General features: G+C 41.4%; 1 protein-coding gene across 4 annotated transcripts in view; it reads left to right on the top strand.

The window, feature by feature from the left end:
- Positions 1–683: 683 nt before the first annotated feature.
- Positions 684–27,507, top strand: part of LHFPL6 (LHFPL tetraspan subfamily member 6) — a 264,546-nt gene continuing 237,722 nt past the window's right edge. The window contains exons 1-2 of one of the 4 annotated variants that reach the window (XM_035302526.3): positions 684–963; positions 3,097–3,656. In XM_035302526.3, the coding sequence (XP_035158417.1) occupies positions 3,272–3,656 (385 nt within the window). In that variant the 5' untranslated portion in view covers positions 684–963; positions 3,097–3,271. Of the gene's footprint in view, positions 964–1,342; positions 1,619–2,119; positions 2,524–3,096; positions 3,657–27,507 lie in introns of those variants that run through there. The other 3 variants (XM_002748993.7, XM_078375326.1, XM_035302527.3) reach the window with 3 other exon arrangements.

The raw sequence follows: 27,507 nt of genomic DNA, 5'->3' as shown, positions 1-27,507 counted from the left end.
TGCCAGTAGTGCTCCCCAGCCATGGGTAACGATAATCAACATTATCTTCGGATCTTGCCAAATATCCTTTCCTTCTTCAGAGTCACTGTGGCAAAGCTTTGTATGTATGTGCTTTTTTTTTTTTTTCTTTCTGTAAGGCTCATCAGCTTCATCATATTTTTAAAAAAGACCTATGACCTCAAAAGGCCTGGAACAAATCACTTAAGGTCTTTCAAAATAATAAAAGAACACATATCTCCAGCTGTCTTTGTGGGAAAAATGAACACCATCAGGGCTAATTAAAATGGTGCAGTCTGGAAATCTGCTATGAAATCTATATCTTCCCAATTATTAACTCCTGTAAAAAGGCACCTCACAAAAACTATATCTGGGAAACTGCTTCAAAAACTGCTATTCCCAGATGGCACACTTCTTAAAATACTGTGTTCAGCAGAGACTCCCACAGTCATCTACTGATCTAGCTCTAAACTTCTAAAGGGGTTAGTGCTAATGGCAAGTGGAAAAAATCAAGTCCAGAGGGGAACTAAAAATCAGTTGTTTCTCAGAAAAGAAATCAAATGATGGAATAGATTGCAAAATTGATCAGGAAGCAGGATGGAGCAGCAGGGAGGGAGAAAGTGAAGGGACAGGAAGGGAGGGAGGGAGGGAGAGAGAGAGAAGGAGCGAGAGAGCCCTTTGAAAGAGGGTATCTCTTGGGCGACGCTCGCTAGAGGTCCTCCCCTGCCTTCTCCCCGGCTCGACTGCAAAGGTTTCCGCTCCCCTGCTGCACATGACCCTTAGGCCCTCTGCTGTGCTCTCATTTCCACGTCCACGACCGCCTCATTCACCGCCTTCCCAAGTGACCACTTCTCAAGAGCCTCCTGAAAACTCAAAAGGGCCACTTCACCCACTCCTCAAGGCCCTCCTTCCCGCCTACGGCTTCTTCTAAAGGCGGCGGGAAAACTGGAGCTTAAAACCCCAACAGTAAGTCCAGAAAAGCCAGCAGGGAACGTGCGTCCTCTTCCGTGGCCCCTCGAGGTCGCCCAGGAAGATAAGCAACTTATTCCCATACTTCTGCGTCCGTCTGTCTCCCCCACTCAGCTTTGAATGAGACGCAGGGGAGGGCGCGCGAGCGGGCTCGAGGCGAGGGGAGGAGCCGCGGGAGCTGCCCCCGGGGGTGCGCCTGGCCCCGCGCCCCCTCCCCGCCCGGCGCTGCAGGAACGTCCCGGCGCGTCCCGGGTCTGTCAGCCCGGAGTTCCCCGGGGCGCGAGGGGAGGGACTGGAGCAGGAGGAGGGCCGGGCCGCGGAGGGGAGGAGGCGGTGCGTGCCGCGCCTGCCAAGGGGGCTCCGCGGCTCTGCGTGCGATTCCCGGCGCCCGCGCGCGGCCGCTGCGCTCCGCCAGAGCCACCTCCGCGGACTCGCCTGAGCGCGGTCTCTGCCGGTGCCAGCCCCGCTCCTGGAGACCCTCCGCCGCCTGCCAAGCCCCGCTCTTGCAGGTCGGGCTCTGCGGCTGTTAGGGACCCAGGTGAAGAAGGGCAGGACGGTCTGGTCTGCCGTGGATGTTCCCGCCCGGGAAGGACAGCAAGTTGTGTGTGCGCCCGGGACGCGGGAGGGAAGGTGGCCGCCGCCCGCCAGCCATGTAAGTAACGCGCTCGGCTGCCCCGTGGGCGTGGGCTCCGCCGCTTTCTCCCGGGCTCCCTCTCTGCCCCGGAGCCGGAGTTGGGCTGCACCCGCCCGGGCTCCGGACTTCCTGAGCTCGGCGGATCCCTCGGCTCTCCCTGCCCGCCGCGTCCGCTCTCCGCGTCTGCCTCCGGGGGGTGCTGCCTCCCATCCTTATCCCCTCCCTTCGCCCAGAGCCGGCTGGAAAAATGCCTCCTGCCCGCTTTTAGAATGGAGGGATCATTGTGTGTCTCCATGGGTGGGGTGGCTCGAGGAGCAGTGGCAGGGGGCTAAATATGGGCTCGTCTTGGCGAGGGCGCCTCACCGCAGTTGGAAATGGGGGCCCCCGCCCCCACGCCACCCCCTGCTGCTCTTCCCCAGCCTCGTGGCCCAGATAGATCAACTTCAGCCACTGACTGCAGTTGACAAGATTAAAAAAAAAAAAAAAGTAGCGTCTGGACCTCCCTTTTGAGTGACATCTAGAACTGAAAATGGGCGGTGGTTAGAGAAAAAAACAGTAGGGGCGAGGTAAAGAAAAGGGGGAATTTGCTGTGGACCCTGAAAGCTGGAGTGAGGATCCTGGAGGTGTAACTCTAGGGTGGATGGGCTGTGTGCGTCTGTATTCACGTGTTTATAGAAAATGCAAGAAATGGCTGAGAAACTCTGAAAGGCTGGGGTGAAAATAAATGCCTCGTACCATTTGGACGACTGGGCTTCGATGTGGAATACTGGGAAGTATGGTTTGCTGTTCAGATTAGACAATCATTTAGTGGGAGAAATGATTCCAATCAATGAATCAAAATTGCAGGCCCCAAATAAGTCAGACACAGGCGTTCTTTTACACTAGAAGATGTTAAGACCAAGGAACTTCTGAAACGCTGCTGAGTGAGTACAGAGTGTCTGGTAATAGTTCTGGACCGTACGTGCCTCCGCAGACCATAATGTTTGTTAAATTTATGGTACTCTGCAATTGTGAAAAATTATCCTGATTATTTTGTTTGGCTCATGCAGAGAGTTAACGTACCCTTAAAGAGACACGGAAAAGTTGCGAAAAACCATGAGCACGAACTTGCAAGCCAAAAAGAAAAGAAACCATGGCATGGTTCATTTTATTTTAATTGTTTATTGCCAGTGAAAACACTACATTACTTTTCATGTGAGTATATAATATATAGAATGAATTCATTGGCCTGTCAAACAAAAATCAGGCATTTCCTTAAGTAAAATCACGCTCAGAGTTAATTTGGGAACATTTATAAGAGGTAAAGACATGAAAAAGCTTTGAGCTGCTTTGACAAAAATTGAGTTATGGAGAAGCTCATAAGGAGAATTAGTTCTTCCCACTGTTAAAGTGTTCAGGCAAGTCTGAATGTTAACTGAAAATTGTAGACCCGCTGAGAGGGTGTTATTGCCTCTCTCTATGCCTTTAACTTTTAATGTTTCCTGTTGTTTTATCAGGGACCATCATCCTTAGTACACAGGATGGAAAGTTGATGTCCAGTAAGACTGAAGATCTATTCTGCGTTACGGAGCTGTGGATTACCTGTGGGTCCCTGGTGATTTCACGCCTTCATTCACTCCTGCAGTCCCTGAACATTTACTTGGGGGTCCTCATTGCCCTGTCTGGTGAGAGATGGCCTCCAGCCTGACTTGTACGGGAGTAATTTGGGCTTTGCTCTCTTTTCTTTGTGCTGCCACCTCCTGCGTGGGGTTCTTTATGCCTTACTGGCTCTGGGGATCACAGCTGGGCAAGCCTGTGTCCTTCGGTACCTTCCGGAGGTGCTCCTATCCTGTGCATGATGAGAGTCGGCAGATGATGGTGATGGTGGAGGAATGTGGGCGCTATGCCTCCTTCCAGGGCATCCCCAGCGCAGAGTGGAGGATCTGCACCATTGTGACCGGCCTGGGTTGTGGCCTCCTCCTCCTGGTGGCGCTCACAGCCCTCATGGGTTGCTGCGTTTCTGAGCTCATCTCCAGGACCGTGGGAAGAGTGGCTGGAGGAATTCAGTTTCTTGGGGGTAAGTGACTTGCTGAGCTCGAGTTGTTTACTGGAATCTGCAACATTAAAAATTATGTTTCAGTTGTCTACTGAGATTATTATAACTGACACTTGGAATGCATCAGAGAAATAGATTTGGAATGGCTTTGCTGATAGGTTGCCAAAGTTAAGATTATTGTCAACATTGCTTTACAACTTCAAGAGTCCTTAATTTCTGTGCATACACATCACTGGCTCGCTAAGTGCCACCTATGTGAAAACAGTAGCATCTAGGTTGTTTGCAGTCTAGTAGAGGAGACAGTTTGGTTTCTAGCTTCTCGTTCTTTATGTTCAATAATAGGCAATTAGATTATCTTTGTCTTAATATCCTTGGGTCTTAGAGGTAAAGATTTAACAGACAAGTGGAAAAGGGTTTTGATCCGACATGGTTATCATGAACCTCTAATACACGTTGGTGGTTGCAAAATTTACTCTTGCCCAATCTTAAGCTGAATGTCTAAGTAAGTGTTAACCCTTTTAAATGAGAGATCAGTTTTATATAACTATGAACTTAACTATTCTACAAAGATAGGTGTCAGCTTAATTACTTTGTTAGGTTTAACTTTCTCGGGTGCTCTTGCTGTGGAAAAAAAGAAAGGTATATTTAACAAATGATGTGTGCTTGTCCCGGATGGACTGGACAGTTTCACTAACACCAGAAAAGGTTTGATTTTTACTTGGATTTCCTCCAGCGAGTATTGCTTCAATATCTCTGCTCATATGGTTTTAATTGTACGTTATGTCTTTTCCACTGTGCTTTTCACCTCCATTCTTCAACCTGACCGGCTGAACTTGTCTGAGTTACAGTCCACCCTGGTGAAATATGACAACCTCCATAGATAGTGCAGGGCGAAGGGAAATAGGAAGCCTGGAAAACTTACACAATGTATTTGGAACTTCGTGACAGAGTAAAGGTCTGTTACTCTCCCATTTGGTGTTCTCTTACGGTCTTTTGTGGAGAATCTAGAAGAAGAAAAACAAATTAAAAATGAATAGTTGTGAGACAGTCTTCCCCTGAGAGAGAACCCCATTGGATTATTTCAGATTCTTTAATATAAAACTTTCAAGTAATGTTTTAAGTAATGTTTAATTCTTGTGCTGAAAATGCAAGTGGCAAAGTTTTGTGTTTTGAAGTGAGATAGAAAGTTTTGTTTTGAAATGAGGTAGAAGTGTCCATTCTTTCCTTACTGATGTAATTGTGTTCTCATTCGGTTGGTTTATTTTTTTTCCCCATTGGTTTTGCATCTCAGTCCCTCCAGGGAGGCAGTCCCCCTCCAGGGGACCTACCTGTCCTCTCTTGACAGCTTCAATGTTTAACATTGACAAAAACCTTGCATGTGATGTGTGTATTTACACAGTTATGTAGCTAAAACTCTTAGGAAACCTAGAGAAGTTGTCATTGAAAGTGGAAATGTAAATTCAGAGTTTGAAAACTTGTTGATATCACAGATTTTCAGAATAGAGTGAATGCCAAGAGAATTTAAGATTCTTTTCTGTGAGAATAAACTTGCTCTGCTGTTTGTGTTTCACTTGGCTCAGGAAAAACGCTTAGGCAGTTTCATTTTCTCCTCTTATGGTAAATATTACTTTCCATTTTTTCTTCATTTTAGGGCAGGGCCTGCTGTTATTTCTGGCAGAACAGGAAAATGCTTACAAAGAGAAATCAGTTTTTATTGATTACCTTTAAACGTGTAATGAAGGCAGGCAACCGGAAGTGAATCTGAGACCCATGAGATTTATGGTTCCCTCTCTAAGTTATGTATAGATTTTTTTTGAATTATATAGAGCTAAATGTTCTGCTTTACAGAATACACAGGGGGACAGACAATTGGGGAAGTTATATGTATATATTTTTAGAAAGTTTTTGTTTTTTTTTCTTTGTGCTTTTTGTGAACTCTGGCTTGGTAAGAGTTTCTGACATCAAGCTAAGAGAATAATTTGTTAGTAGCAGCTGATATTCTCTCATTTCTCAAAAATGTTTCTTATACGGGCAAAAGCAATTCTGGATATAAAATCTAAGAGGGCTTTTCAGAATCTCCCCTCTTGAGAGCACAAGTAAACATACCCATTACCAAAGATAACAGTAAATTTAGAATTAAAAAATAACTTGAAATATGGAAAAGGTTTTAAAGAATCTGATGTTTATCACTGTTACTTAATGGGAGACCAGATAACAACAACAACAAAAGCTTCAAAAAGAATCCCCTAGGTTGTTCATTTCATAATTGTTTAGGTTTTTATTTACAAAAACTTGTTTTAATAAATTTTTTTCTGTGATGAATTGGATTTCGTAAAGACTCTGCAGGATGCCAAACCAGTAAGTTCTATGAATCACATAGACTGCCGCGCTTCAGAAATGTAATCAACATACAGGGAACTTTGCTACGAGGCGGATTCTCCTGCTAAAAATGATGTGCCCGGAAGGGTTATGTTTGGCTAAAGTTAGGTTGTTCCAGAAACAACAGGAAGCAGGAGAATGGCGGAATACAGAGGCATCCTGCTTAACCCCGTCTGCTGTGTCTAGAGTTTGCACATATGGTATAACATCAGGCAGTAAAACCCCTGCAGTACTTTGGAACAAGTTAAAGGACAAAATGTCAAACTTAATTCTGAATCTCCTTGCTGTGATTGGTTAGAGGTTAAAATGTCAGCTGTTAACTGACGGAGCTGTGTAAAATTGGGCTGCTGTACATGGGTATTTTCTACCTAAAGTTGGAATCCCTCAAGGAGTCAATGACTATCACTTTTCCTGTGGTAACCTGTACAGAAACGTTAATTGCTGCTATCTCCATTTCATATTATAAGGTATGTTTATGTCCTAACTTTAAAGAACTAGTGCGGGTTGAGTTTTTACCCTCAACTGATTTTTTAAAAGGCATGTAGAAAGGCTTTGGGCAATACAATGTAAAATAAAAATGTTAACATGTATATAGTGTGGTAAGGGTGCTGGGAGAAAATACAGGATTCAAAGTTTTTGATTGTTGAGTATAAAATTTTGTGCTTCCAAATGCCATTTTAGTCATTAAGGATTTTAACAGAATTTAAAAAAATTAATATCAACCTTTTGATGCACATATTAGTAAGATTTACATGCTCTGTAAATGATACATGTAAGAATGTTGTAAAGACATATTAAGTGTATTTGTAAGTTCTGTCAGGTGGTGCTTGCAAATATCAGAATCTGAATGTGTGCATTTCATCTCAAGAAACTGCTGGTGCAGTAATGAGGAAGTACCAAGGAGAGTCTGGATTTATATTGTTCCACGTTTAGTTTGAACATTTGTCATATATATATGTGAAATGTGTGTGGAATGCTAATCAGCAGCAAACCATTACCTTTCCAGCTTAGACACTGTTCTGTTTTAAGAAGCCAGAGGAGATCATCTCAACTAATTGATAATTAAGTACTGCTGAAGACAGTGATGATGTCAGAATGCTTCTTTGAGCATCTCTGGCTCTGCGTTGTGAAAGCATCATTGCCTTTTCATAGTCTCCTTACTGTAGAGTTCCACCTGGGCCTGTCTTTCATGCCTTGAGGGAGATGCTTGGGACTCTCCTTCCCTTGCTTTACTGTAAATCTGACCTGCCATATGATATGCCACGTTATGCTTTTCTTTATATCCAAGCTCTCTGCCAAGTGACAGCTGAGTAATAGCTAAATAATGAGTGTTGACATCTTCATGGGCATAGTGGCTTTCTGTGAGAGTGTTTTAACTGAAAGCAGTTGCTATAATTTTCACAAATGTAGGGACTTCTTAGGCCACTTGGGGAAGCAGGAAGGGCCCCCTTTTTTTTTTTTTTAAATTATACCTTATAGAGTACTATAATACTCTTGTTTTATTTAGCTCACTCTAACCTATGATAGAAGGTCCAGGTGAGTTGTCTTGAGTTTTAAGCCAGCAGTTTTTAAACTCTAGTTTGCATCAGAATCACCTGTGGGACTTTTAAAACCACGGATTGTTGGGGCCTGCCCAGGATTTCTAAGTCAGTAGCTTTGGTGGGGTAAGTGGTAGTTTGCACGTCTAACGTGTTCTCCCGTGATGCTGATGCTGGTTAAGAGACCACATCTTGAGAACCACGTTCTAAGTTAACCGTTTTCTATTTAAGAAAATGCGACTTCTGGCTTACCTTCAGAACTGAGTTAAAGTGTAGTTGCGTCATAATATGCTATAATCCTCTCTAAAATTATACCATAAAGGAGCTCTACCTCTGCAGTTTGGTGTTGATTTAGCACATTCTTGTTCCATTTCTCTTAGTTCTTGTCACAACAAATTGTCTGGAATTCTCTCTCAATGCATATTATATACATACATATGTATACATGTTATAATATATGCATTATATACAAAATTTTATTTTATTTACCATTTTCTTATACCAGACACAAGATTTTATACATGGAGAATTCAAAATAAAGCCTTAATACAACTTCTGAAGTTTGCATGCAGTGGATTTTCAGTTAGAAGTTGTGAGTTGAAAGGGATGAAGACCATACCATGGACCATAGGGATGGTTCCGGACAGCCGGCCCTTGGCCAACTCTGTACAGGCATGTATATCTTGGAAACATAGAATGATTAGGCCAGAAGGGCACCCTAGGAGCCAGTCATTCTGAATTTCTCCTGCTAGGTGGAATGGCACTTGAATCAGCTTTGACTAATGAAAAGATCTCCTGGTCTTCAGCATCTTTGGGGAAGAAGGTGATAAACTCTTGGTCAGTGGTCATACTTCCTAGGGCCATAGATCATGCCTTTCATGACAACCATGAACACTGATAATATAAAGGAACAAGCTTGAGGTGGAGGCCTGCATGGTAAAACAGTGGGAATGGGGCTTTGCCAGCCAGGAAGGAGTGAAAGGGAGGTGCCTGCCAGACGTGGTGGCTCATGCCTGTAATCCCAGCATTTTGGGATGCCAAGGCAGGCAGATCACCTGAGGTCAGGAGCTTGAGACCAGCCTGGGCAACATGACGAAACTCTGTCTCCACTAAAGATGGAAAACTTAGCTAGACATGGTGGCATGTGCCTGTAGTTCACCTGCTCTGGAAGATGAGGCATGAGAATCACTTGAACCTAGGGGACCAAGGTTGTAGTGAGCCGAGATTGAGCCACTGCACTCCAGCCTGGGTGACAGAGCAAGACTCTGCCTCAAAAAAAAGAAAAGAAAAGAAAGAAAGGGAGACATACTACAGACAGCTGACTGAGCACCAGAGAGAACATGTACCCTAAGCTCTGGATTTGTTAAAGGCAAGGATGTTGAAGAATGAAAAAATCTTTTACAATATAGAGAACACAAAATTTTATATGGTTGTATCTAATAATGCTTTTAAATGATGTTTCCAAATTGTCATGGTCACCAGTTTACTTTTTTACATATTTTTTTTCCTAAAGAATCTTGCTTTCTAAGCTTTAACATAAGAAAGATTTTTATTATTTTGTTGCTTTCCTATGAAGCTTCTAATTCTCCATGTCAGGATTTACTCCTTTTTTTTTTTTGAGATGGAGTTTTGCTCTTGTTGCCCAGGCTAGTATGCAATGGTGTGATCTCAGCTCATTGCAATCTCCCTCTTGAGTTCAAGCGATTCACCAGCCTCAGCCTCCCTAGTAGCTGGGATTACAGGCACCTGCAACCATGCCCAGCTAACTTTTGTATTTTTAGTAGAGACAGGGTTTCAATTGTTGGCCAGACTGGTCTCAAACTCTTGGCCTTAGGTTATCTGCCCACCTCAGCCTCCCAAAGTGCTGGGATGACAGGTGTGAACCACTGCACCCAGCCTTAATACAATATTCATTTAGCTCTCTAGCAGGCTTAACACTCACCAGAGAGCTTATTCCATGTGGCAAGTCCAAGGCCTAGCCCCAGAGAGACTGCTGGGAAGGTCTGGGTGGTGCCAGGGAGCACTTTGAACAAACTCCCCAGGTGTTCTAGACACAGATGGTTCACAGACCATATCTGGAGAAACACAAACTAATTTTATTTGCTTAAAACCTCATATTGTACTAGTATTGGGGTGTAGACTTACCCAACGATTAAGCTTACAGTGAATCATCATTACCTCTGTAGTGGTCATTTTGTGGGTGATGTGCAAAACTGCACATCAGAATGATGTGCTGCAGAACATTAGAATTGGTGTAGGACCAGATGGGTTTATTGTTGGTTTTGCTTTTATACTGCTTGCTGACCTTAGCGTTAAAACATGTGCCTGAATGAAGAGACCCCCACATAGGCTTTGTGTGAGCAACATGGCTGTTTATTCACCCAGGGGTGGGCGGGCTGAGTCTGAAGACAGTCAGTGGAGGGTGAAGGGATAGGAGTTGGTTTTATAGGTTTGGGGTAGGCAGTGGAAAGTTACAGAAGTTACAGCTCAGGGTGACTTTTGCAAGATGGAAGTGGGGGTCATAGGTTCTGGAGTCACAAGTTTGACCAAAGTCAGTTACAAAGTATAATTGCCTTATCAGTTGAGGCAGGAATAAGGAACAATAAAAGAATGTCTCAAAGTTAATTAGGCACTGCAGGGGTTGGTCATTTCTTTTCGTTTTGTGGTTTTCCAGTTACTTCAGACTTTCTAGTTCCAGGAACTCATCTGGAGTGTACGTGCAGGTCACAGAGGTTACCATGGTGTGGTCCATGGTGCTGTCAGTCAGCCTAAAAGACCTTACGCTTAGGTGACGGTTAGCCTTGTATATACACTCATAAAAAGGAATGCAATATTTTCCATACTATACTTAGATGAGGACTGTATTTTGATGTATGACTCCAGTGCAGATTGCAAACCCACCGTCGTGTTTCCTCCTTCATCCTGCAGCAAGATGACGTTGCTGCTACATGTTCCGTAAGAGTGGGCTCAGATCTAGTTTCTTTTTTGCCATATTTACTCAGTTTTTCCCTGTTTCAAATTACTGCTTTTTACTTCTTAACATTGTATTTTTGAAGTAAAAATAGTGATAATAATAGGTCCTAAAATAGTGGGATGTGGAGTTTTCCATTACACCTGAACTTATTATTAGCAGCTGTGCAACTTGTTTTCCCTAGAATTATTTAGATTAGTTTTTGACATGGTTCAATTCTCCATTTACGTTAGGTGGGGTAGAGTCTTTCTTAGAGAGTCATTTGATTTTTAACTTACTTCCCTTAGTGTCTACCAGCAAACACAGCTGTAGCCAGATACCCCTGAGGCCATGGTCAGTGTGAATTAGTTGGCCTCGCTAAAGGAAAGACTGAAATGCAAATTGTTGACCTGTCTTGTGAAAACAAGTTGTTAGTCACAAAGGAAACCAGCTGAAGAATGTGAATTCATGACCATTTCCACCGAAATAATTAAAAAACCACACTCAAAAGATCTTTTTATCATTCTATGTAAGTATCATGAGATACTTACATATCTGGAGTTTGCGCTCCAGACAAAGTCGTCACTGTTATATGCTCTGTATTTGAACTCTCCAGCCTGGCAAGCGTGTCTTATTGTGGGTGTTGGTTATAATCAGAAAGAATAAAAGCAGCTACTCAAAACTTTTATTCTTGGACGACACAAGAATTGATCTTCTGGCTCCTTTGAAGCATTAGCCTCAAGTGAGTTCCGAGGAACATTAATTTCTGGGTGTACCTATAGGTGTTACCAGGAAAAAGAAAAATGGTCCTGGGAGCTCAGAACCGCACAACTTCATGGGCACTGAACAACTGGTTCCTGAATGTCAACTGGATAAACAATGAAATGAAGGCAGAGATGTTCTTTGAAACCAATGAGAATGAAGACACAACATACCAGATCCTATGGGACACATTTAAAGCAGTGTCTGGAGGGAAATTTATAACAATAAATGCCCACATGAGAAGCAATAAAAGATCTAAAATCGACACCGTATCATCAAAATTAAAATAACTAGAAGAGCAAGATTAAAAAAAACTCAAAAGCTAACAGAAGACAAGAAATAACTAAGATCAGAGCAGAACTGAAGGAGATAGAGACACAAAACACCCTTCAAAAAATCAATAAATCCAGAAGCTGTTTTTTTGAAAAGATCAACAAAATAGACCACTAACCAGATTAATAAAAAAGAAAAGAGAGAAGAATCAAATAGATGCAACAAAAAACGATAAAGGGGATATCACCACCAATTCTACAGAAATACAAACTATCATCAGAGATTACTACAAACAACTCTATGCACATAAACCAGTAAACCTGGGAGACATGGATAAATTCCTGGACACTTGCACCCTCCCAAGCCTAAACCAGGAAGAAGTTGAAACCTTGAATAGACCACAACAAGGGCTGAGTTGAGGCAGCAATGAATAGCCTACCAACCAAAAAAAGTCCAGGTCCAGACGAGTTCACAGCCGAAGTCTGCCAGATGTACAAGGAGGAGCTGGCTCCATTCCTTCTGAAACTATTCCAAACAATACAAAAAGAGAGAATCCTCCCCAAATCATTTTACGAGACGAACATTATCCCGATACCAAAACCTGGCAGAGACTCAACAAAAAAAGAAAACTTCAGGCCAATATCCACGATGAACATAGATGCAAAAATCTTCAATAAAATACTGGCAAACTGATAGCAGCAGCACATCAAAAAGTTTATCCGTCACGATCAAGTAGGCTTCATCCCAGGGATGCAAGGCTGGTTCAACATATGCAAGTCTATAAACGTAATTCACCACATAAACAGAATCAAATACAAAAATCACATGATTATCTAAATGGATTCAGAGAAGGCCTTCAACAAAATTCAATAGTGCTTTATGCTAAAAACTCTCAATAAACTAGGTATCGATGGAATGTATCTCAAAACAATAAAAGCTATTTACAACAAACCCACAGCCAGTATCATATTGAATAGGCAAAAACTGGAAGCATTCCCTTTGAAATCTGGCACTAGACAAGGATGCCCTCTTTCACCACTCCTATTCAATATAGTATTGGAAGTTCTAGCCGGAGCATTCAGCAAGAAAAAGAGGAAGTCAAATTGTCTCTATTTGCAGATGATATTATTGTATATTTGGAAGACCCCATTGTCTTAGCCAAAAATCTTCTGAAATTGATAAGCAACTTCAGTAAAGTCTCAGGATACAAAATCAATGTGTAGAAATCACAAGCATTCCTATACACCAATGACAGACTAACAGAGAGCCAAATCAAGAGTGAACTCCCATTCACAATTGCTACAAAGAGAATAAAATACCTAGGAATATATTTAACAAAGGATGTAAAGGACCTCTTCAAGGAGAACACAAACCACTGCTCAAGGAAATAAGAGAGGACACAAACAGATGGAGAAACATTCCATGCTCATGGTTAGGAAGAATCAATATTGTGAAAACGGCCATACTGCCCAGAGTAATTTATAGATTCAATGCTATCCCCATCAAGCTACCAATGACCTTCTTCACAGAACTGGACAAAACTACCTTAAACTTCATATGGAACCAAAAGCGAGCCCACATAGCCAAGACAATCCTAAGTAAAAAGAACAAAGCTGGAGGCATCATACTGCCTGACTTCAAACTATACTATAAGGCTACAGTAATCAAAACAGCATGGTACTGTTACCAAAACAGAGATATAGACCAATGGAACAGAACAGAGGCCTTGGAGGCAACACCACACATCTACAACCATCGATCTTTGACAAACCTGGAAAAAACAAACAATGGGGAAAGGATTCCCTGTTTAATAAATGGTGTTGGAAAGAACTGGCTAGCCATGTGCAGAAAGCAGAAACTGGACCCCTTCCTGATGCCTTACACTAAAATTAACTCTAGACGGATTAAAGACTTAAACGTAAGACCTAACACCAGAAAAACCCTAGGAGAAAACTTAGGCAACACCATTTAGGACATAGGCATAGGCAAGGACTTCATGACTAAAACACTAAAAGCATTGGCATCAAAAGCCAAAATAGACAAATGGGACCTAATTAAATTCCAGAGCTTCTGTTCAGCAAAAGAAACAATCATTAGAGTGAACTGACAACCAACAGAATGGGAAAACAATTTTGCAATCCACTCATCTGACAAAGGACTAATATCCAGAATCAACAAAGAACTCAAACAGATTTACAAGAAAAAAACAAACAAATGCATTCAAAAGTGGGCAAAGGATATGAACAGACACTTTTCAAAAGAAGACATATATGAGGCCAACAATCATATGAAAAAAAGCTCATCATCACTGGTCGTTAGAGAAATGCAAATCAAAACTACATTGAGATACCACCTCATGCCAGTTAGAATGGCAATCATTAAAAAATCTGGAGACAACAGATGCTGGAGAGGAAGTGGAGAAATAGGAACACTTTTACACTGTTGGTGAGAATGTAAATTAGTTCAACTGTTGTGGAAGACAGTGTGGCGCTTCCTCAAGGACCTAGAAATAGAAATTCCATTTGACCCAGCAATCTCATTACTGGGTATATACCCAAAGGATTATAAATCATTCTATTGTAAAGACACATGCACACGTTTGTTTATTACAGCACTGTTTACAATAGCAAAGACCTGGAACCAATCCAAATGCCCATCAATGATAGACTAGACAAGGAAAATGTGGCACATTTACACCATGGAATACTATGCAGCCATAGAAAACGATGAGTTCATGTCCTTTGTAGGGACATGGATGAATCTGGAAACCATCATTCTCAGCAACTGACACCAGAATAGAAAATCAAACACCACATGTTCTCACTTACAGGTGGGTGTTGAATAATGAGAACACATGGACACAGGGAGGGGAGCTCACATGCTGGGGTCTATTGGCGGGGGGCTACAGGAGGGACAGCGGGGGTGGGGAGGCTGGGGATGGATAACATGGGGAGCAATGCCAGCTATAGGTGATGGGGGGATGGAGATAGCAAACCACATTGCCACGTATGTACCTATGCAACAATCCTCATGATCTGCACATGTACCCCAGAACCTAAAGTGCAATTTAAAAAAAAAAGAAGAAAAAACAGTTTTAGGGACAAGTGGATTAGAGAAGCACTTGGTTTTGGAAAGTGACTGATTCGCTGCAGCAGAACTTCACAGAGCTTCGGTGTGTTGATGCATCTTGCCAGTCTCCTACATCAAATGGGGAGGAATATAGGATTCAGCATTTTCCTAATTTATTCTGGTCCTGCACCCTGAAGGGACCCTTGATCTGTGGAACATATTTCGTTTTCACTTCACCTCAGTGAAGCAGGTGATTAATTTTTTTTTTCTAACAGATAAGAACACTGAGTTTTAGAGCATGAAACCCAAAGTCATTCCATTAGTTCCTGGCTGGGCTACAAATACTATCACTGTAATATTAAAAATGTTGATTAAACTTCTACTTTATATTCTATTGAGAATTCAGCATTTTTGTTCCCCATGAATAAGTCTGAACATAAGAGAATATTTTTATTGTCTCTTCAGTCCTCAGGTTATGCTTCTGGTATGTAGCAAAACTTGTAATAAGATACAGCAACATTTTGCCAATGTTCAAAAATTATACTACAGGTTAATATTAATAATGTAATGTGAAGTAGAGGGGCCATTTGGGGAGAATGCCAAAATATCTGACTAAAGCAAGCATACTGTCTTTTAAAATTATTTAACAGAAGATCACGTGCTGGCTAAATGTTCTAGTGTAGGCACCCATTGTTGGAAGCCTGTGTAATAATTCTTCGTTAAATTTAACGATAATATTCCAAAGGGCACGTTTCTTAAATAACAAAACCAAAGGCTTTGTGTCTCTCTTTAAAAATGAAGGATAATGTCCTACTTTATCTATCTAGATCAATAAACAAATAGCTGTATCATGATAAAAAGTCTAGGGATTTCTCAGAGATTTTTAAATGGTCATTTCTAGAGGCTCATGGGGTGGGATATATTGCCTAGTTCTGGTCATTAATATTTTTGAGTTATTATTAGGGATCTCTTTATCTGGGCCAGGCACAGTGGCTCATGCTTTTAATCCCAGCACTTTGGGAGGCTAAGGTGGGCAGATCATGAAGTCAGGAGTTCGAGACCAGCCTGACCAACATGGTGAAATGTCTCTACTAAAAATACAAAAATAAGCCAGGTGTGGTAGCATACACTAATAATCCCAGCTACTCAGGAGGCTGAAGCAGGAGAATTGCTTGAACCCAGGAGATGGAGGTTGCAGTGAGTTGAGATTGTGCTACTGCACTCCAGGCTGAATGACAGTGCGAGACTCTGTTTCAAATATTTTTTTTCTCTATCTGATAGATGTCATTCCAGTTGGTGATTTGCTCTTAGAATTCGTGAAACTGAAATTGTAATGTAAGCTCCAGAGCTGACCTGCTTATCACTTCAGTAAATAATTACCCTCAGTGGGTCTTAGATTTTGAATAAATCAAACAGTACCAGGTATCTTGATATATTAGCATGTGTAAAAATATTGTTGGATAAGAAAGAAAAACTTTCTTTCTTATTTATGGTCCTCTGTTTTTCTTATCTCTCCAAAATAGGGTAGGAACTGTAGTGACTTACATTTCTATTCTAGCCTGGCAGTGACTAGAATAGTAAATGACACCTTATATATCCAATTAATACTTGATGTGTCCTTTATTTTAATTATTTATTAGTGACACTTGTATCTATAAGGTATGACCTTATTCTTCTCTACTTCATGGGAATATTTCAAAGATGAAAGAAAGTAATGCTATCAATGTGAAGATATTGAAGCAATGTCCCCTTAGAACTGAGATTCCTACATAATATTAGGTTTGTTTTTTTTGGGACATAGTCTTACTCCGTTGCCAGGCTGGAATGCAGTGGCACAATCGCAGCTCACTGCAACCTCCAACTCCCTGGTTCAAGCGATTCTTCTGCCTCAGTCTCCTGAGTAGCTGGGATTACAAACGTGTTCCACCATGTCCAGCTAATTTTTGTATTGTTAGCAGAGATGGGGTTTTACCATGTTGGCCAGGATGATCTTGAGCTCCTGACCTTGTGATCTGCCCGCCTCGGCCTCCCGAAGTGCTGTGATTGCAGGAAGGAACCACTGCATCTGGCCTATGTTAGTTCTTTGGAAAAAGTATTTAGTCGTCATGTATGTTGAAATGATGCTGTGTCATTACTAGTTTCCTCTTCAAGCACATTTTAAAAGCTCTGAATAATTCTGCAATAAACAAACCAACTTAAGTTTATTTAATACTTCGTTTCACAAACATATTTGGGAATAGCAGGGCCCTATTTATCTGTAATGTGCATTAACATCCCTTTGAATTCATGGTCAGCAAAACAAACTTTGGGAAATACCAAGTTAAAGTATGTTGTAAATCCAGGAGACTGGTGTTTAAAGGCATTTACTTATCGAGTGCCCACACTGTGTCAAGTAATGTGTTGCATGTTGGGGTAAAAGTTGGGTTCCTCCTATTGCTGAGCTCACAGTCTTATAGAGGAAACCAACATGTGAGGTATAATTACAGTCCGAGGACTCACCATAAGTAGCGCGCGCACTTCTGTGTTTTGCTCAGACACTGATCAGCTGGTGAGGCTCACTCAGCAGCCACATGAGGGGCTCAGGAGCCTCACATACTGTGTGCCACTCATTTTCCATCCTGCTCTTTTCCTGCTTGGCTGTAAATCACAAGGACTACATTTCCTGGAAGCCTTAGCATCTGGCACCTGGATATCCGGCCAGTGGGAAGCACTTTTGTAAGACAAAAGGAGACTGGGAAGATCCAGGGTATTTCTCCTTCTCTTGCTCTTCCTTGGGCAGTCTCGTGGGCATGGTTCTCTCCTGCTAGAAAGCCCTGCCCTTCATGGTCCCAGCTCTCATCAGAAAATCACGACATGATCCTCCCCTAGTCAGGCAGCCCAGTCGTCTCATCACTAGTAATGCCATCTTCTCTCAATATCAGTCTGATCTAATGAACGGCAATAGTTTTCTGTTGATGCTACTTTCTGGGTGGCCTCTTTAGCTCCTGTTTGGTGTTTCAGCTCTTCCATCATCTGTAGAATCAATTTCTTGTACAAAATTCTCTGTGCTTAAAATATAGTTTATTAAATTATAATAAAAATTAAAATAGTTTTAGCCTCCCTGGCTGGACCCTGGGTGAAACACAAGATATAATTCAAATTCATACTGCCGCCAAGGCAGAATGGAGGATTTTGTCCTGCTATGAACATCTAGGATTTTTGGTGACTAGACCACAATCACAGATGTTTAATCTAGGAATATCCAGTGTCCACTGGCATCTGAACAAAATGCTACAGGTGTGCAGGGCAGGAGTGACATTGTATGTGGGAATCAACCAGAGGTGCTGGTTGATTTGGGTCTGGTATTGGCCTTGTCAGCCTTCAGGCAGGGGCATACCAAGTCCTCAAAGCCAAGGAATTGTGAAGAGATCTGATGGGAGTTCAGAGAATGGTAACGGATTTACTACAAGGTATGGAGTGAGAATGATGTGAGTCAGAGTTTCACTCTTGTTGCCCAGGCTAAAGTGAAGTGGTACCATCTCGGCTCACTGCAACCTGTGCCCCCTGGGTTCAAGCGATTCTCCTGTCTCAGCCTCCTGAGTAGCTGGGATGACAAGCACATGCCACCATGCCTGGATAATTTTTGTATTTTTAGTAGAGACAGGGTTCTGCTGTGTTGGCCAGGCTGGTCTTGAACTCCTGACTTCAGGGGATCCACCCGCCTCAGCCTCCTAAAGTGCTGGGATTACAGGCATGAACCACTGTGCCTGGCCCAAAGCTGAGTGTTCTGTACTTAACTAAATTGAAGCTTTTGAGTGGCTATGGGTGCAACTGACCTAGGAACTATGTGGTCTAGTAGCAGTGAGGAGCAGATTGTTTTGGGGAACACTGAAAGCAGGAAAGCAGTTACAGGCTGGTTATAGCAATGTTGGCCAGTGTTAGGAAGAAGCTCAATGAAGCTGTGGGAATAGAGAGAAAAGGATTGTGAAGACGTTTCTGAAGTAGAGTCAAGCCTGGCTGTCACAGTGAATATTTTTAGATAAATAGAAGAATGAATGAATATCTCAGTAATTTTATATCTCTGCTTTTAGAAGGAGCCAGCATTTTCTTCTTTTATAGTTCTTCAAAAGTTAACAAAAAGGGGGAAAGAAGATACAATAAATTACAACTGTTTGGGCTTTCAGGGGGTTATTTTTTAAACTAGTTAATATTGTTGTCACCGTGGAATGTAGACATGACTTATTATACAGCTTTCCAATGTGAATATCTCTGATTTTAGACTCATTTGCCCATTGGTCTGCATGTAAGCATGGGTTGTTAACTGTCCAGTACACCTGGAGGCTTACGAGGGGATACTGATGAGAGTTAAATCAGCTGACAGTGTCACTGAACACCACTTCACACAATCACACAAAAAGACACTCCTTTTTTTTTCCCTAAAAATGCAGGAAATACTGTGCATGATATATATGCACAATAATTAGTTGTTAGAGTGATTTTATACATTTTATTTTCATAAACAATTTGACATTTTTTTCCCTTCGTGTTTTACTTAATGAATTGGTTCTAATGTTGTTAGTCTAGAGATCTGATAGGCATTCAGGGAATGGAAACAGATTTACAACAAGGTATGGGGTGAGAGTGCCCCATATCTTTTTTTTTGAGAAAAATTTAGTGGGTTTTAATCATAAAGTTAAAATGTCCTAAATTTTATTAGGTTAAGCATGCTGAAATAGCCATTAATAGCCATCCTTCCTTTTTGCTCAAGAAGGATGTCTTGTAATACATGATCCATAATACTACGAAAAGAGAAACTTTTGACAAATCGAATTTAACAGCTTATTTGAGCAAAGAATGACTCTTCAATCAGGCATCCCTCAGAACCAACGGAGGCTCAGAGAGTCCCATTGGGCAAATAGGTAAGCAGGGAACATTTACAGATGGAAGTGAGGTACAGAAACAGCTTGATCAACAACTTGACATTTGAAATTACATCTGTATTTTACTTATAAAGAAATAAATGAATATTATTTATCAACCTGTTTACCACTGAAAATTGCTGTCAGTTACCTGTAGTAAATTGATCGTTTAGTCTGGAGACCTAATAGATTGCTTTCACAGCTAATGTTAGTTGTGTTACAGGTATATATTAAAGTAAAGCAAATAAAGAAACTAGCTATCCCCTTGATTGTTGTCTATGAGTTAATGCTCATGATGTATCCCAAGAGCCAGCTGCATTGAGGGTCACGACACACAAAATGTACTCTTGTCAATCTACTGTGATTTATGGTTCTCTTATATTTGCCATATCACGTTTTCAGGAAAAGCAATGTTCCTGTAAGCTGTAAAATGTTATGTTTCTGTGATAAAATGTAATCCTCATTTGATATTGTGCCCTTAGCAAGACTCACTATGTATAAGGCATGGATTTCTAGGTGTTTCTGTATATTTCCTCGAGCTCTAGAAGTCATACTGAAGCATATCCCCCTAATGCCATCCTATAATGAGATTATCCAGCTTGCCCTCTCAGTAATCACTAATGCGCCCATCATATGGGTTCACTGTGGTGGTGTGGGTGCAATGGGGTGCACACATAAAGCAGAGGACTCCTTACGGGACTGTGTCATCCCAACGTGTGTGTGGCTGAAAAGGAGGAACCTAGGTACGTAATCTGAGTCACCATAGACTTCTCACTCTTGGCAAGACTTGGCTCCCCTGTCAATCCCAGCTCCCTGTGTTATCTCCTCTTCCCGCTGTGTGTGCACAGTCATCTCGGGTAGAAGTATGAGATTTTCCATGTTCTCTTCATGTCTCGAAGGGAGCTACAATGGAGTCACTGTTTTCTGCAGTTTGGTATATGTTGGAATGTTGTTTTGCCTTTCTTACTTGAGTTCGCATTACCCAATCTAAAGGGAAAATTATAATCCTAGACATTAAGGCTGTTCCTTTATAAACTCTCTGGGCAGGTGTAAGTAAGAATTCCTTACCATAACATTACTCTGAAGAAGAATATTAACTTTAGTCTTAAAGGAAGTTACCGTGGTACACACTAGATCTAAAAACATAAAGAAAAAAATTAATGTATATTGGTTCTTTTTTTTCATTAATTTATTCAACACATGTATTTTAGGTGCCTACTATGTGTCAGCTCTGTTTTAGGCCCTGGAGATAGAGCATTGCTCAGGAAAGCCTGGTACTTGCCTACTAAGAATCTAAATCTAGTAAGAGAGACCAACATTAATCTAATTCTCCCCAAAATGAATGCAAAATTACAGACATGATCAACATTAGAAAGAGACGGTATGTCACAGGCAGGCGTGACCTAGATGGATGCCAAGGAAGACATTCCTAAGGAAGTCAGGCTTGATTGGAGGCCTGACACAGAGGAGTTGGGGAGGGAGCCTCTCAGGGAGGGAACAGCAGGGACAAAACAAGGCACTTGGCTGTAAGGGAGCAAGTTGCCTTTGAGGCACACTAGACCAGAGAACACCATTTCCAGAGCCTAACAAAGAGCCTGACAGAGAGTAGGCAATAATAATTTGCTGTCTGCCTGAGACTAAATGTAATATTGCCTCCCTGAAAAGCTGTTGTATACATACCTTTAACCCAGATCAATTTTGCAGCCATTGGTCCAATTCCTGCTTTGCAGGATGGCAGATGCTAAGCCTGGTGTTGAGTAATGACTTAAATATGAAGATGTCTGTCTTCAGGAGGCTGAAAATCTGGTGTGTGGAGTAGTACAGATGAATGATGCATCTGCTAAAAGGATTGCTATTTGGTTGATATCCTCAAGATCCTGTGAGATATACATACTGGGTACGCCACTGAACAAGGTCTGCCTGACCTAGCCAAACTCAGCTGCAGACCCTGAATCCTTTCTCCTGAATCTTCAGTGTTGCTATGAAAGCTACCCCTGCCCCTAAAAGGGCCAGGCAAGGGCACAGTCAGATCTCTTGAATATTTTGCTACTGATCAAATTCCTACATTGTGAAATGCCTTCCCATTGGTTGGGGGTTAGCTGTGGTAGCCACATGATCATTCACTTTCCATCCTCTCCCCTGACCCTGCTTTATAGGATTGGTTCCGCGTTGATTTTGCTAATGGCCTTACCCTCCAAATCCCGCAGTTTAATAAAAGTCTCATCAGACTACAGTTCACATGGTTGGATCTTGTCACCCTCTTCTTAATTTTCTGCAGAGTGAGACCCTGGACTCTGGGACATGTAACACAGAAATTGAGAGAGAGATGAAAGATGGGATGAGGAATGCAGTTGATGTGACTTGGCAACTGATTGTCACGTGTGATTGTGCATCGGTAGCAGCTCTCTGTTGTCAAGTGTGTGTGCCTCCTAGAATGAGGCCCCCGCTTTTGGAGACTGATATGTCTGCAGGAGGCGTGATTTAGGAAGCAAGGGGAGGAGTTGAGTTCTTGACAGTTTTTGGTTCAAGTTCCGCAGGGACTTTAAGGTGGAAGGCCAAGTGGACAGTTGGAAACACTGGGCATAGAGCTCATGAGAAAGATCAGGGTAAAATACACAGATTAATAAAAACAGTGTTTTGAAAACCTTTGCATGTGTAGATACTAGTTCTATTACTCTTAAAAACATGTGGCTTTTGAGTCTTGACATTTTCTTTTACATTTGACAGTACTGGTTGAAAGGCAAGCTCCTAGCTGTGTCTACTTTAATCATTAATTTTAAGCCTCCCCTCAGTTACTAAGTTTGTACTTTATAGGAATAGCACTTTTTTCCTTTATTTTGTCTGGAATAGATTACAATAAAAATTAAAGTAGGAAAAATATTGCGATGTTCATTAACAAGAGATGCCTTGGGGGAAAGCAGAATCTAGAAGTGACCATGTAGTAAAAAAAAAAAAAAAAAAAAAAAAAGGAGAGAGATGTAAAGGCTGAATGTTTTAACTTCTTTTTCGTCCTTTTTTTTTTTTTGGTCTCATGCATAAAGATAGCATTCTATTTTGGTTGCCTGGTGGAAGAAAGTCGGTTCATTTATCTCATCCACCCACTGGTGGCTATCCTGATTATAGCCTCCTGGTAGGAACCATTTAAAATTCAATTTGGCTGTCTGTGCCCTTGGTGCTCAGTAGGTTTCATTAAATTGCACAGTGGTGAGCTCTTCTTCCCTGTGTGGCACCTTTTGATGTACATTTGACTTCAGTGTAATTTCAGACAATTGTACTTTGCGTGGAGTGGTGTTACCATAATAATCTTGCAGTCCAGATAGGGCAGATCTGGAAATCTGAATCCGATGGGATTCTAGGATGGTGGAAAATATTGGACCAGGGAAATATTCTCACTTCTCTATACTTTCCTTATTTAGCTTGTTAGGCTTGTAGGTTTTGGCAGATTGTTTCTGTAGCATTACTTACATCATGAGATAAGAATAACATTTTCCCCCCATGTGGGATGCTTTAGAATTTTACATGCAGTCAGATTCCAGAAAAAAACGGTTTCCTTGAGTCTGTAAGTACAATTAAGTGTTAGCACTTTTTTTCTCATATTAGCAAGTCTTAAAGTACTGCCTTTATTATTGTGTTCACACTATTCTGTGGCCATGTGTTGTCATATAAAGCAAACAAACACAGGATGTGGACAGAAAGGGTTAAATTCTGCCACTCATCAGCTTCCTGGTTCTGGACAAGTTACAGACTCTTGGCCTCAGGTTCTTTGTTTACGGGACCTAATAGTAATATTGACTCTTTGAATTTTTGTGAAGTTTAAATACATGTAAGTTACCTAATATCAGGCCTAATAGATTCCCAATAAATAGTCACTATTACTAATAGTCGGTTACATAAATATTTATTGACTCCTGCTCTGTGCTAGGCAACATTCTAGATATTGGGGATAAGATGGCAAACAGAAGCAGACCAAGAAAGAACAATGAAGAATTATAAAGAACTATAAAGGAAGGACTACAAAGAAGGGACCTCGGTTCTATTTTCATCTACTTTTAGTTTTTCTATTGCTTTCCCATTGCATTTTCTTTGCTAGCTGATTATTGAACTTGTAATATTCTTATTGGTAGGTGACTTCTTACACAGGACTTGGTAAATATATATAGTGTCGCGAGGTGTATGGGACCTCCACAGATCATAATTTGAGATGCCGTGCAGGTATCCTTATGCATGTTCTCAATGTCTTGACAAGTTTTTTTTTTTACATACCTGTCACCACATAATGGGTTTTCTTACTTCTGATTGCATTTTAAATATCATCTGTCCCTTCTGTGGGATCCCATCTTTAACTCCCCTCCCGTCTCTCTTCCCATGGGCTTTCATGTGTTTATAGCCTGATTACTACCTGTTCATAAATTTGTATTTTTATTTCTTTTGCATAACCACAGAGACCAATTAAAAGTACAATTAGTTCCTTAGAGTTCTAAGTCAACTAATGCCAGGTACTTTTAATATAGCACTTTATAATATGCAAACAATGTTCATACACATTTTCTCATTTATCATAAGATTCTGCTGCGGCTTTGTGCTTGAAACTGGTATAGGTACTATGGGAACAAAAGAAGTAAATATACTACAGGGCTGTGACCCTGAGGAGTTTGTAAATTCATTCCTTTGGTCACCAGACTCTTCCTCAGAACGATGCGGTCGTTATTCCACAACAGCAGGCTTCAGTACCGTGTTATATTGCTAGATCGTTATTCTGTCTTCACAAAGTGAAACTTGCCAGTGATATTTGCAGGTGTATGTTGAAGCCGTATTTTCCAAGTTTAGAGCTCAATTCAGGAGTTTGGGAGCTCTCATTTCTGATCCTCAAGGAAATTGAGCAAAATCAAAAGAAAATAATATCTTTGATGATTGTCTATAATTCTTTAAAAAGTGTAAGTATATCATTAGAAAAAGATAAAGAAATTTTCAACATTGATGTCAGAAATGGGGCAGAAGAATGTACTGTGAAACTGAATTATTTTGAGACTAGAAGCGAAATCTGATAGAATGACAAGAAATTTCATTGTCTTGAGTTTATTACAAGAGAGTTACTTCATGTCGTGTGTCCCTGTATGTCATGGAAGCATGGTGTTACAAGAGTCGTGACGTGCTGCGTCATGACCTGGTGGGTGATTATTTAAAAAGCCTTCTGGCATTAAATACTGTTCTCATTTAGTGTCCTGGTGGATTATCACATTTGTTTCAAAATGGCTCAGAAGACTTGTGGTAGGTGGAGAGTATCTGTCCTTGGCCTGGGCTCCCTTCCTGCCTGCCTGCCTCCCTCCCATGCAGCCTCATGCTGCTGCCAGAGTAATCTTGGCTGTGAGCATGGCTTTCTCATGCTCAAAATATCTTGGCTGCTCTTTAAGATAAAGACCTCCTACAGTGTTACCCCAGGCACCGCTGGACATATTACCATCCATTCACCCACCTCCTGTTTATTCTGCTTCAGCCACACTGAATCTTCTGATGTTTCTTGTGCACTTGCTACACAAGAGGCTACATAAGATGAGAATGACATTGTTGTGCCTTTGCTGAACACTGTTCCTGTCACCTTTCTCTCCGCTCTTCACAGGCCTCAAACCTCTTTGCCTTCCAAGGCCTGGTTTGAATGTCGACTTCTCCATGAAGTCGCCTCTGATTGTCCAGCTGGAGGCAATCCTCTTTTTCCTGAGCTCCTGGGAAACTTTATGAACAATACTTTTGCTGGGTGTTGGGAGAGCACCATCCACCATGGATGATTGTCAGCTCCCCTGGCCCCCTGCTGTGGCCTCTCAGCATAACCTGTACCTGTCACATATTTATATGCGTTTGAGTGATGACTTATTAAAATGTATTCCAGAAACTCCTGCATTCACGTGTTCACCTGAGTGCGATACTGATTTGGGGTTCGTGACATGCTTGCCCCTGGCCTCTGTATTGTGCTGTTAATTTCCTTCCTTCCTTTGGATAAGTCACTTCTTGTGTCCATCACTCTCACACTGCAGAGTCTATGCATTTTTCTGTCCTGGATGCCAGTGACCCTATGCTTAAAGTAAAAATCTGTTTAACTGTAGTTATTTCTGGTCGAGTTAATTTCAAAAGGTGATTTACTTATATCTGTTCCCACTTTACTTGCACTCATATAGGCAGAAGAGAAATGCTCAGTAGGTGAAAATGTTACTGTGAAGTGGTCTGCAGCTATTGCTTCACGCTGATTTAATAATTTTTGTCAGGGGTCTTTGGTAGGGTGCTATTTTCCTACCACTCGATGGGGGATTCACCCTTTTACTTTAGACAACAACTAACTTGGTTGCTCTTTTCCTGAAAAGGAAAAAGAGAAATTTCTAGTGATATGGGTTGAGACATGCTTCCCATGTGTATTTTAAAGGTGGTAAACATACTGAGAACACTTCAATTCACTCTTGGTTGATGGATAACGTGTCTTTTCTGGCAAGCTGCCAGGACATGCTTTGTGTACTCCAGACATTTCTATTTTCAAATACTATCAAATATAGGCATTAATATTGAGTTGTTGGGGCTGGGCGTGGTGGCTCATGCCTGTAATCCCCACACTTGGAGTGGATGAGGTCGGCAGATTGCTAGAGGTCTGGAGTTCGAGACCAGCCTGGCCAACATAGTGCAACTTTGTCTCTACTAAAAAAAATAAAATACAAAAATTAGCTGGGCATAGTGGCATGCACCTGTAGCTAGCCCCAGCTCCTCAAGAGACTGAGGCAGGATAATCATTTGAACTTGGGAGGCAGAGGTTGTTAGACAGCCAAGATGGCACCACTACATTCTAGCCTAGGTGACAGAGTGAGACTGTATCTTAAAAAAAAAAAATTTGAGTTGTTGGAAGGGCACCTGTAAGATGCCAATTAATGAAGATACTGTGTTTTTCATTAAGACCATCACACCAGACTGCGTCTGATAGATGATCCACATACATCTAATGGGATAATAGCTCACTGGAGTGCTTAGGGCTTGATACTTAGAGACAAGTGGAATGCTTGAGTGTGTGTGCACCTTGAGTTTTATTCTTTTAACTTGTACTTGGAAGCACATAAGCTCCTTCCTAAAATGCTAACCTTTCTAATTTGAAAAACGGTTTCCTGAAACAAATACAATTGGCCCTCAAGTACTTGCTACTTCAGTTTTCCTTGGAGGAACACTGCTTTCTCACTGAGAGTGTAGCCTGGTGGAGAGAAGGGGCAGGTGCTCTGGAGGACTAGAAGGAGCAGCATACCCAGGCATATTTGTTCAATTTCGGAATACGGTAACCTTTTTAACTGCCCAGTGAAAGTTTTGTTCAAGCTTTAAAGGTCACATTAGCACTTAAGTATTTTTCTTAAGTGTTATCGTTTTTCACTGTTTTGTTTTTTATTTACACTTTTAATTCCTTGAGGATAGTGAGTGTATCTGTCTTACTGAAGTTTTTTGCATCTTTAGCACACAGTAGGTCTCAACAAATTAGGTCATTGGCTGAGTGAATGAATAAATCCATTCTATTGGTAAGAAGGTAAGGGTAATAGAATAATAATGTTCCTACGTCTAATGCAGGACTGGTGATAAAATTTGAGAGACTGAATGCAAAATGCAAATGCAGGGCTCCTTGTTCAAAAATTATTAAGAGCCCAAGCAATGTAATGAGACCCTGTCTCTAGAAAAAAATTTTTAAAAATTAGCTGGGCATGATAGTACCTGCCTATAGTCCTAGCTACTCAGGAGGCTGAGTTGTGAGGATCACTTGAGTCCAGGAAGTCAAGGGTGCAGTGAGCTGTGATCACACCACTGCATTCCAGCCTGGGCAATGGAGTGAGACCCTGTCTCAAAAAAAAATTACTAAGAATTTCAAGATGATGACAGCAGAGCAGGTTTGACCCTCTGAAGCTGAATGGGTCGGAAATCATGAAGCCACTCTTTCTTTACACAGAAAAGAGCCAGAGATTTGAATTCCCATTTTTAATTTTTGCTTGTGA

The sequence above is a fragment of the Callithrix jacchus genome, chromosome 5 (assembly GCF_049354715.1).
Source record: "Callithrix jacchus isolate 240 chromosome 5, calJac240_pri, whole genome shotgun sequence".
NCBI classification, from domain to species: Eukaryota; Metazoa; Chordata; class Mammalia; order Primates; family Cebidae; genus Callithrix; species Callithrix jacchus.
The sequence above is the reverse complement of the archived record's forward strand: the minus strand, read 5'-3'. Positions and strand labels throughout refer to the sequence as shown.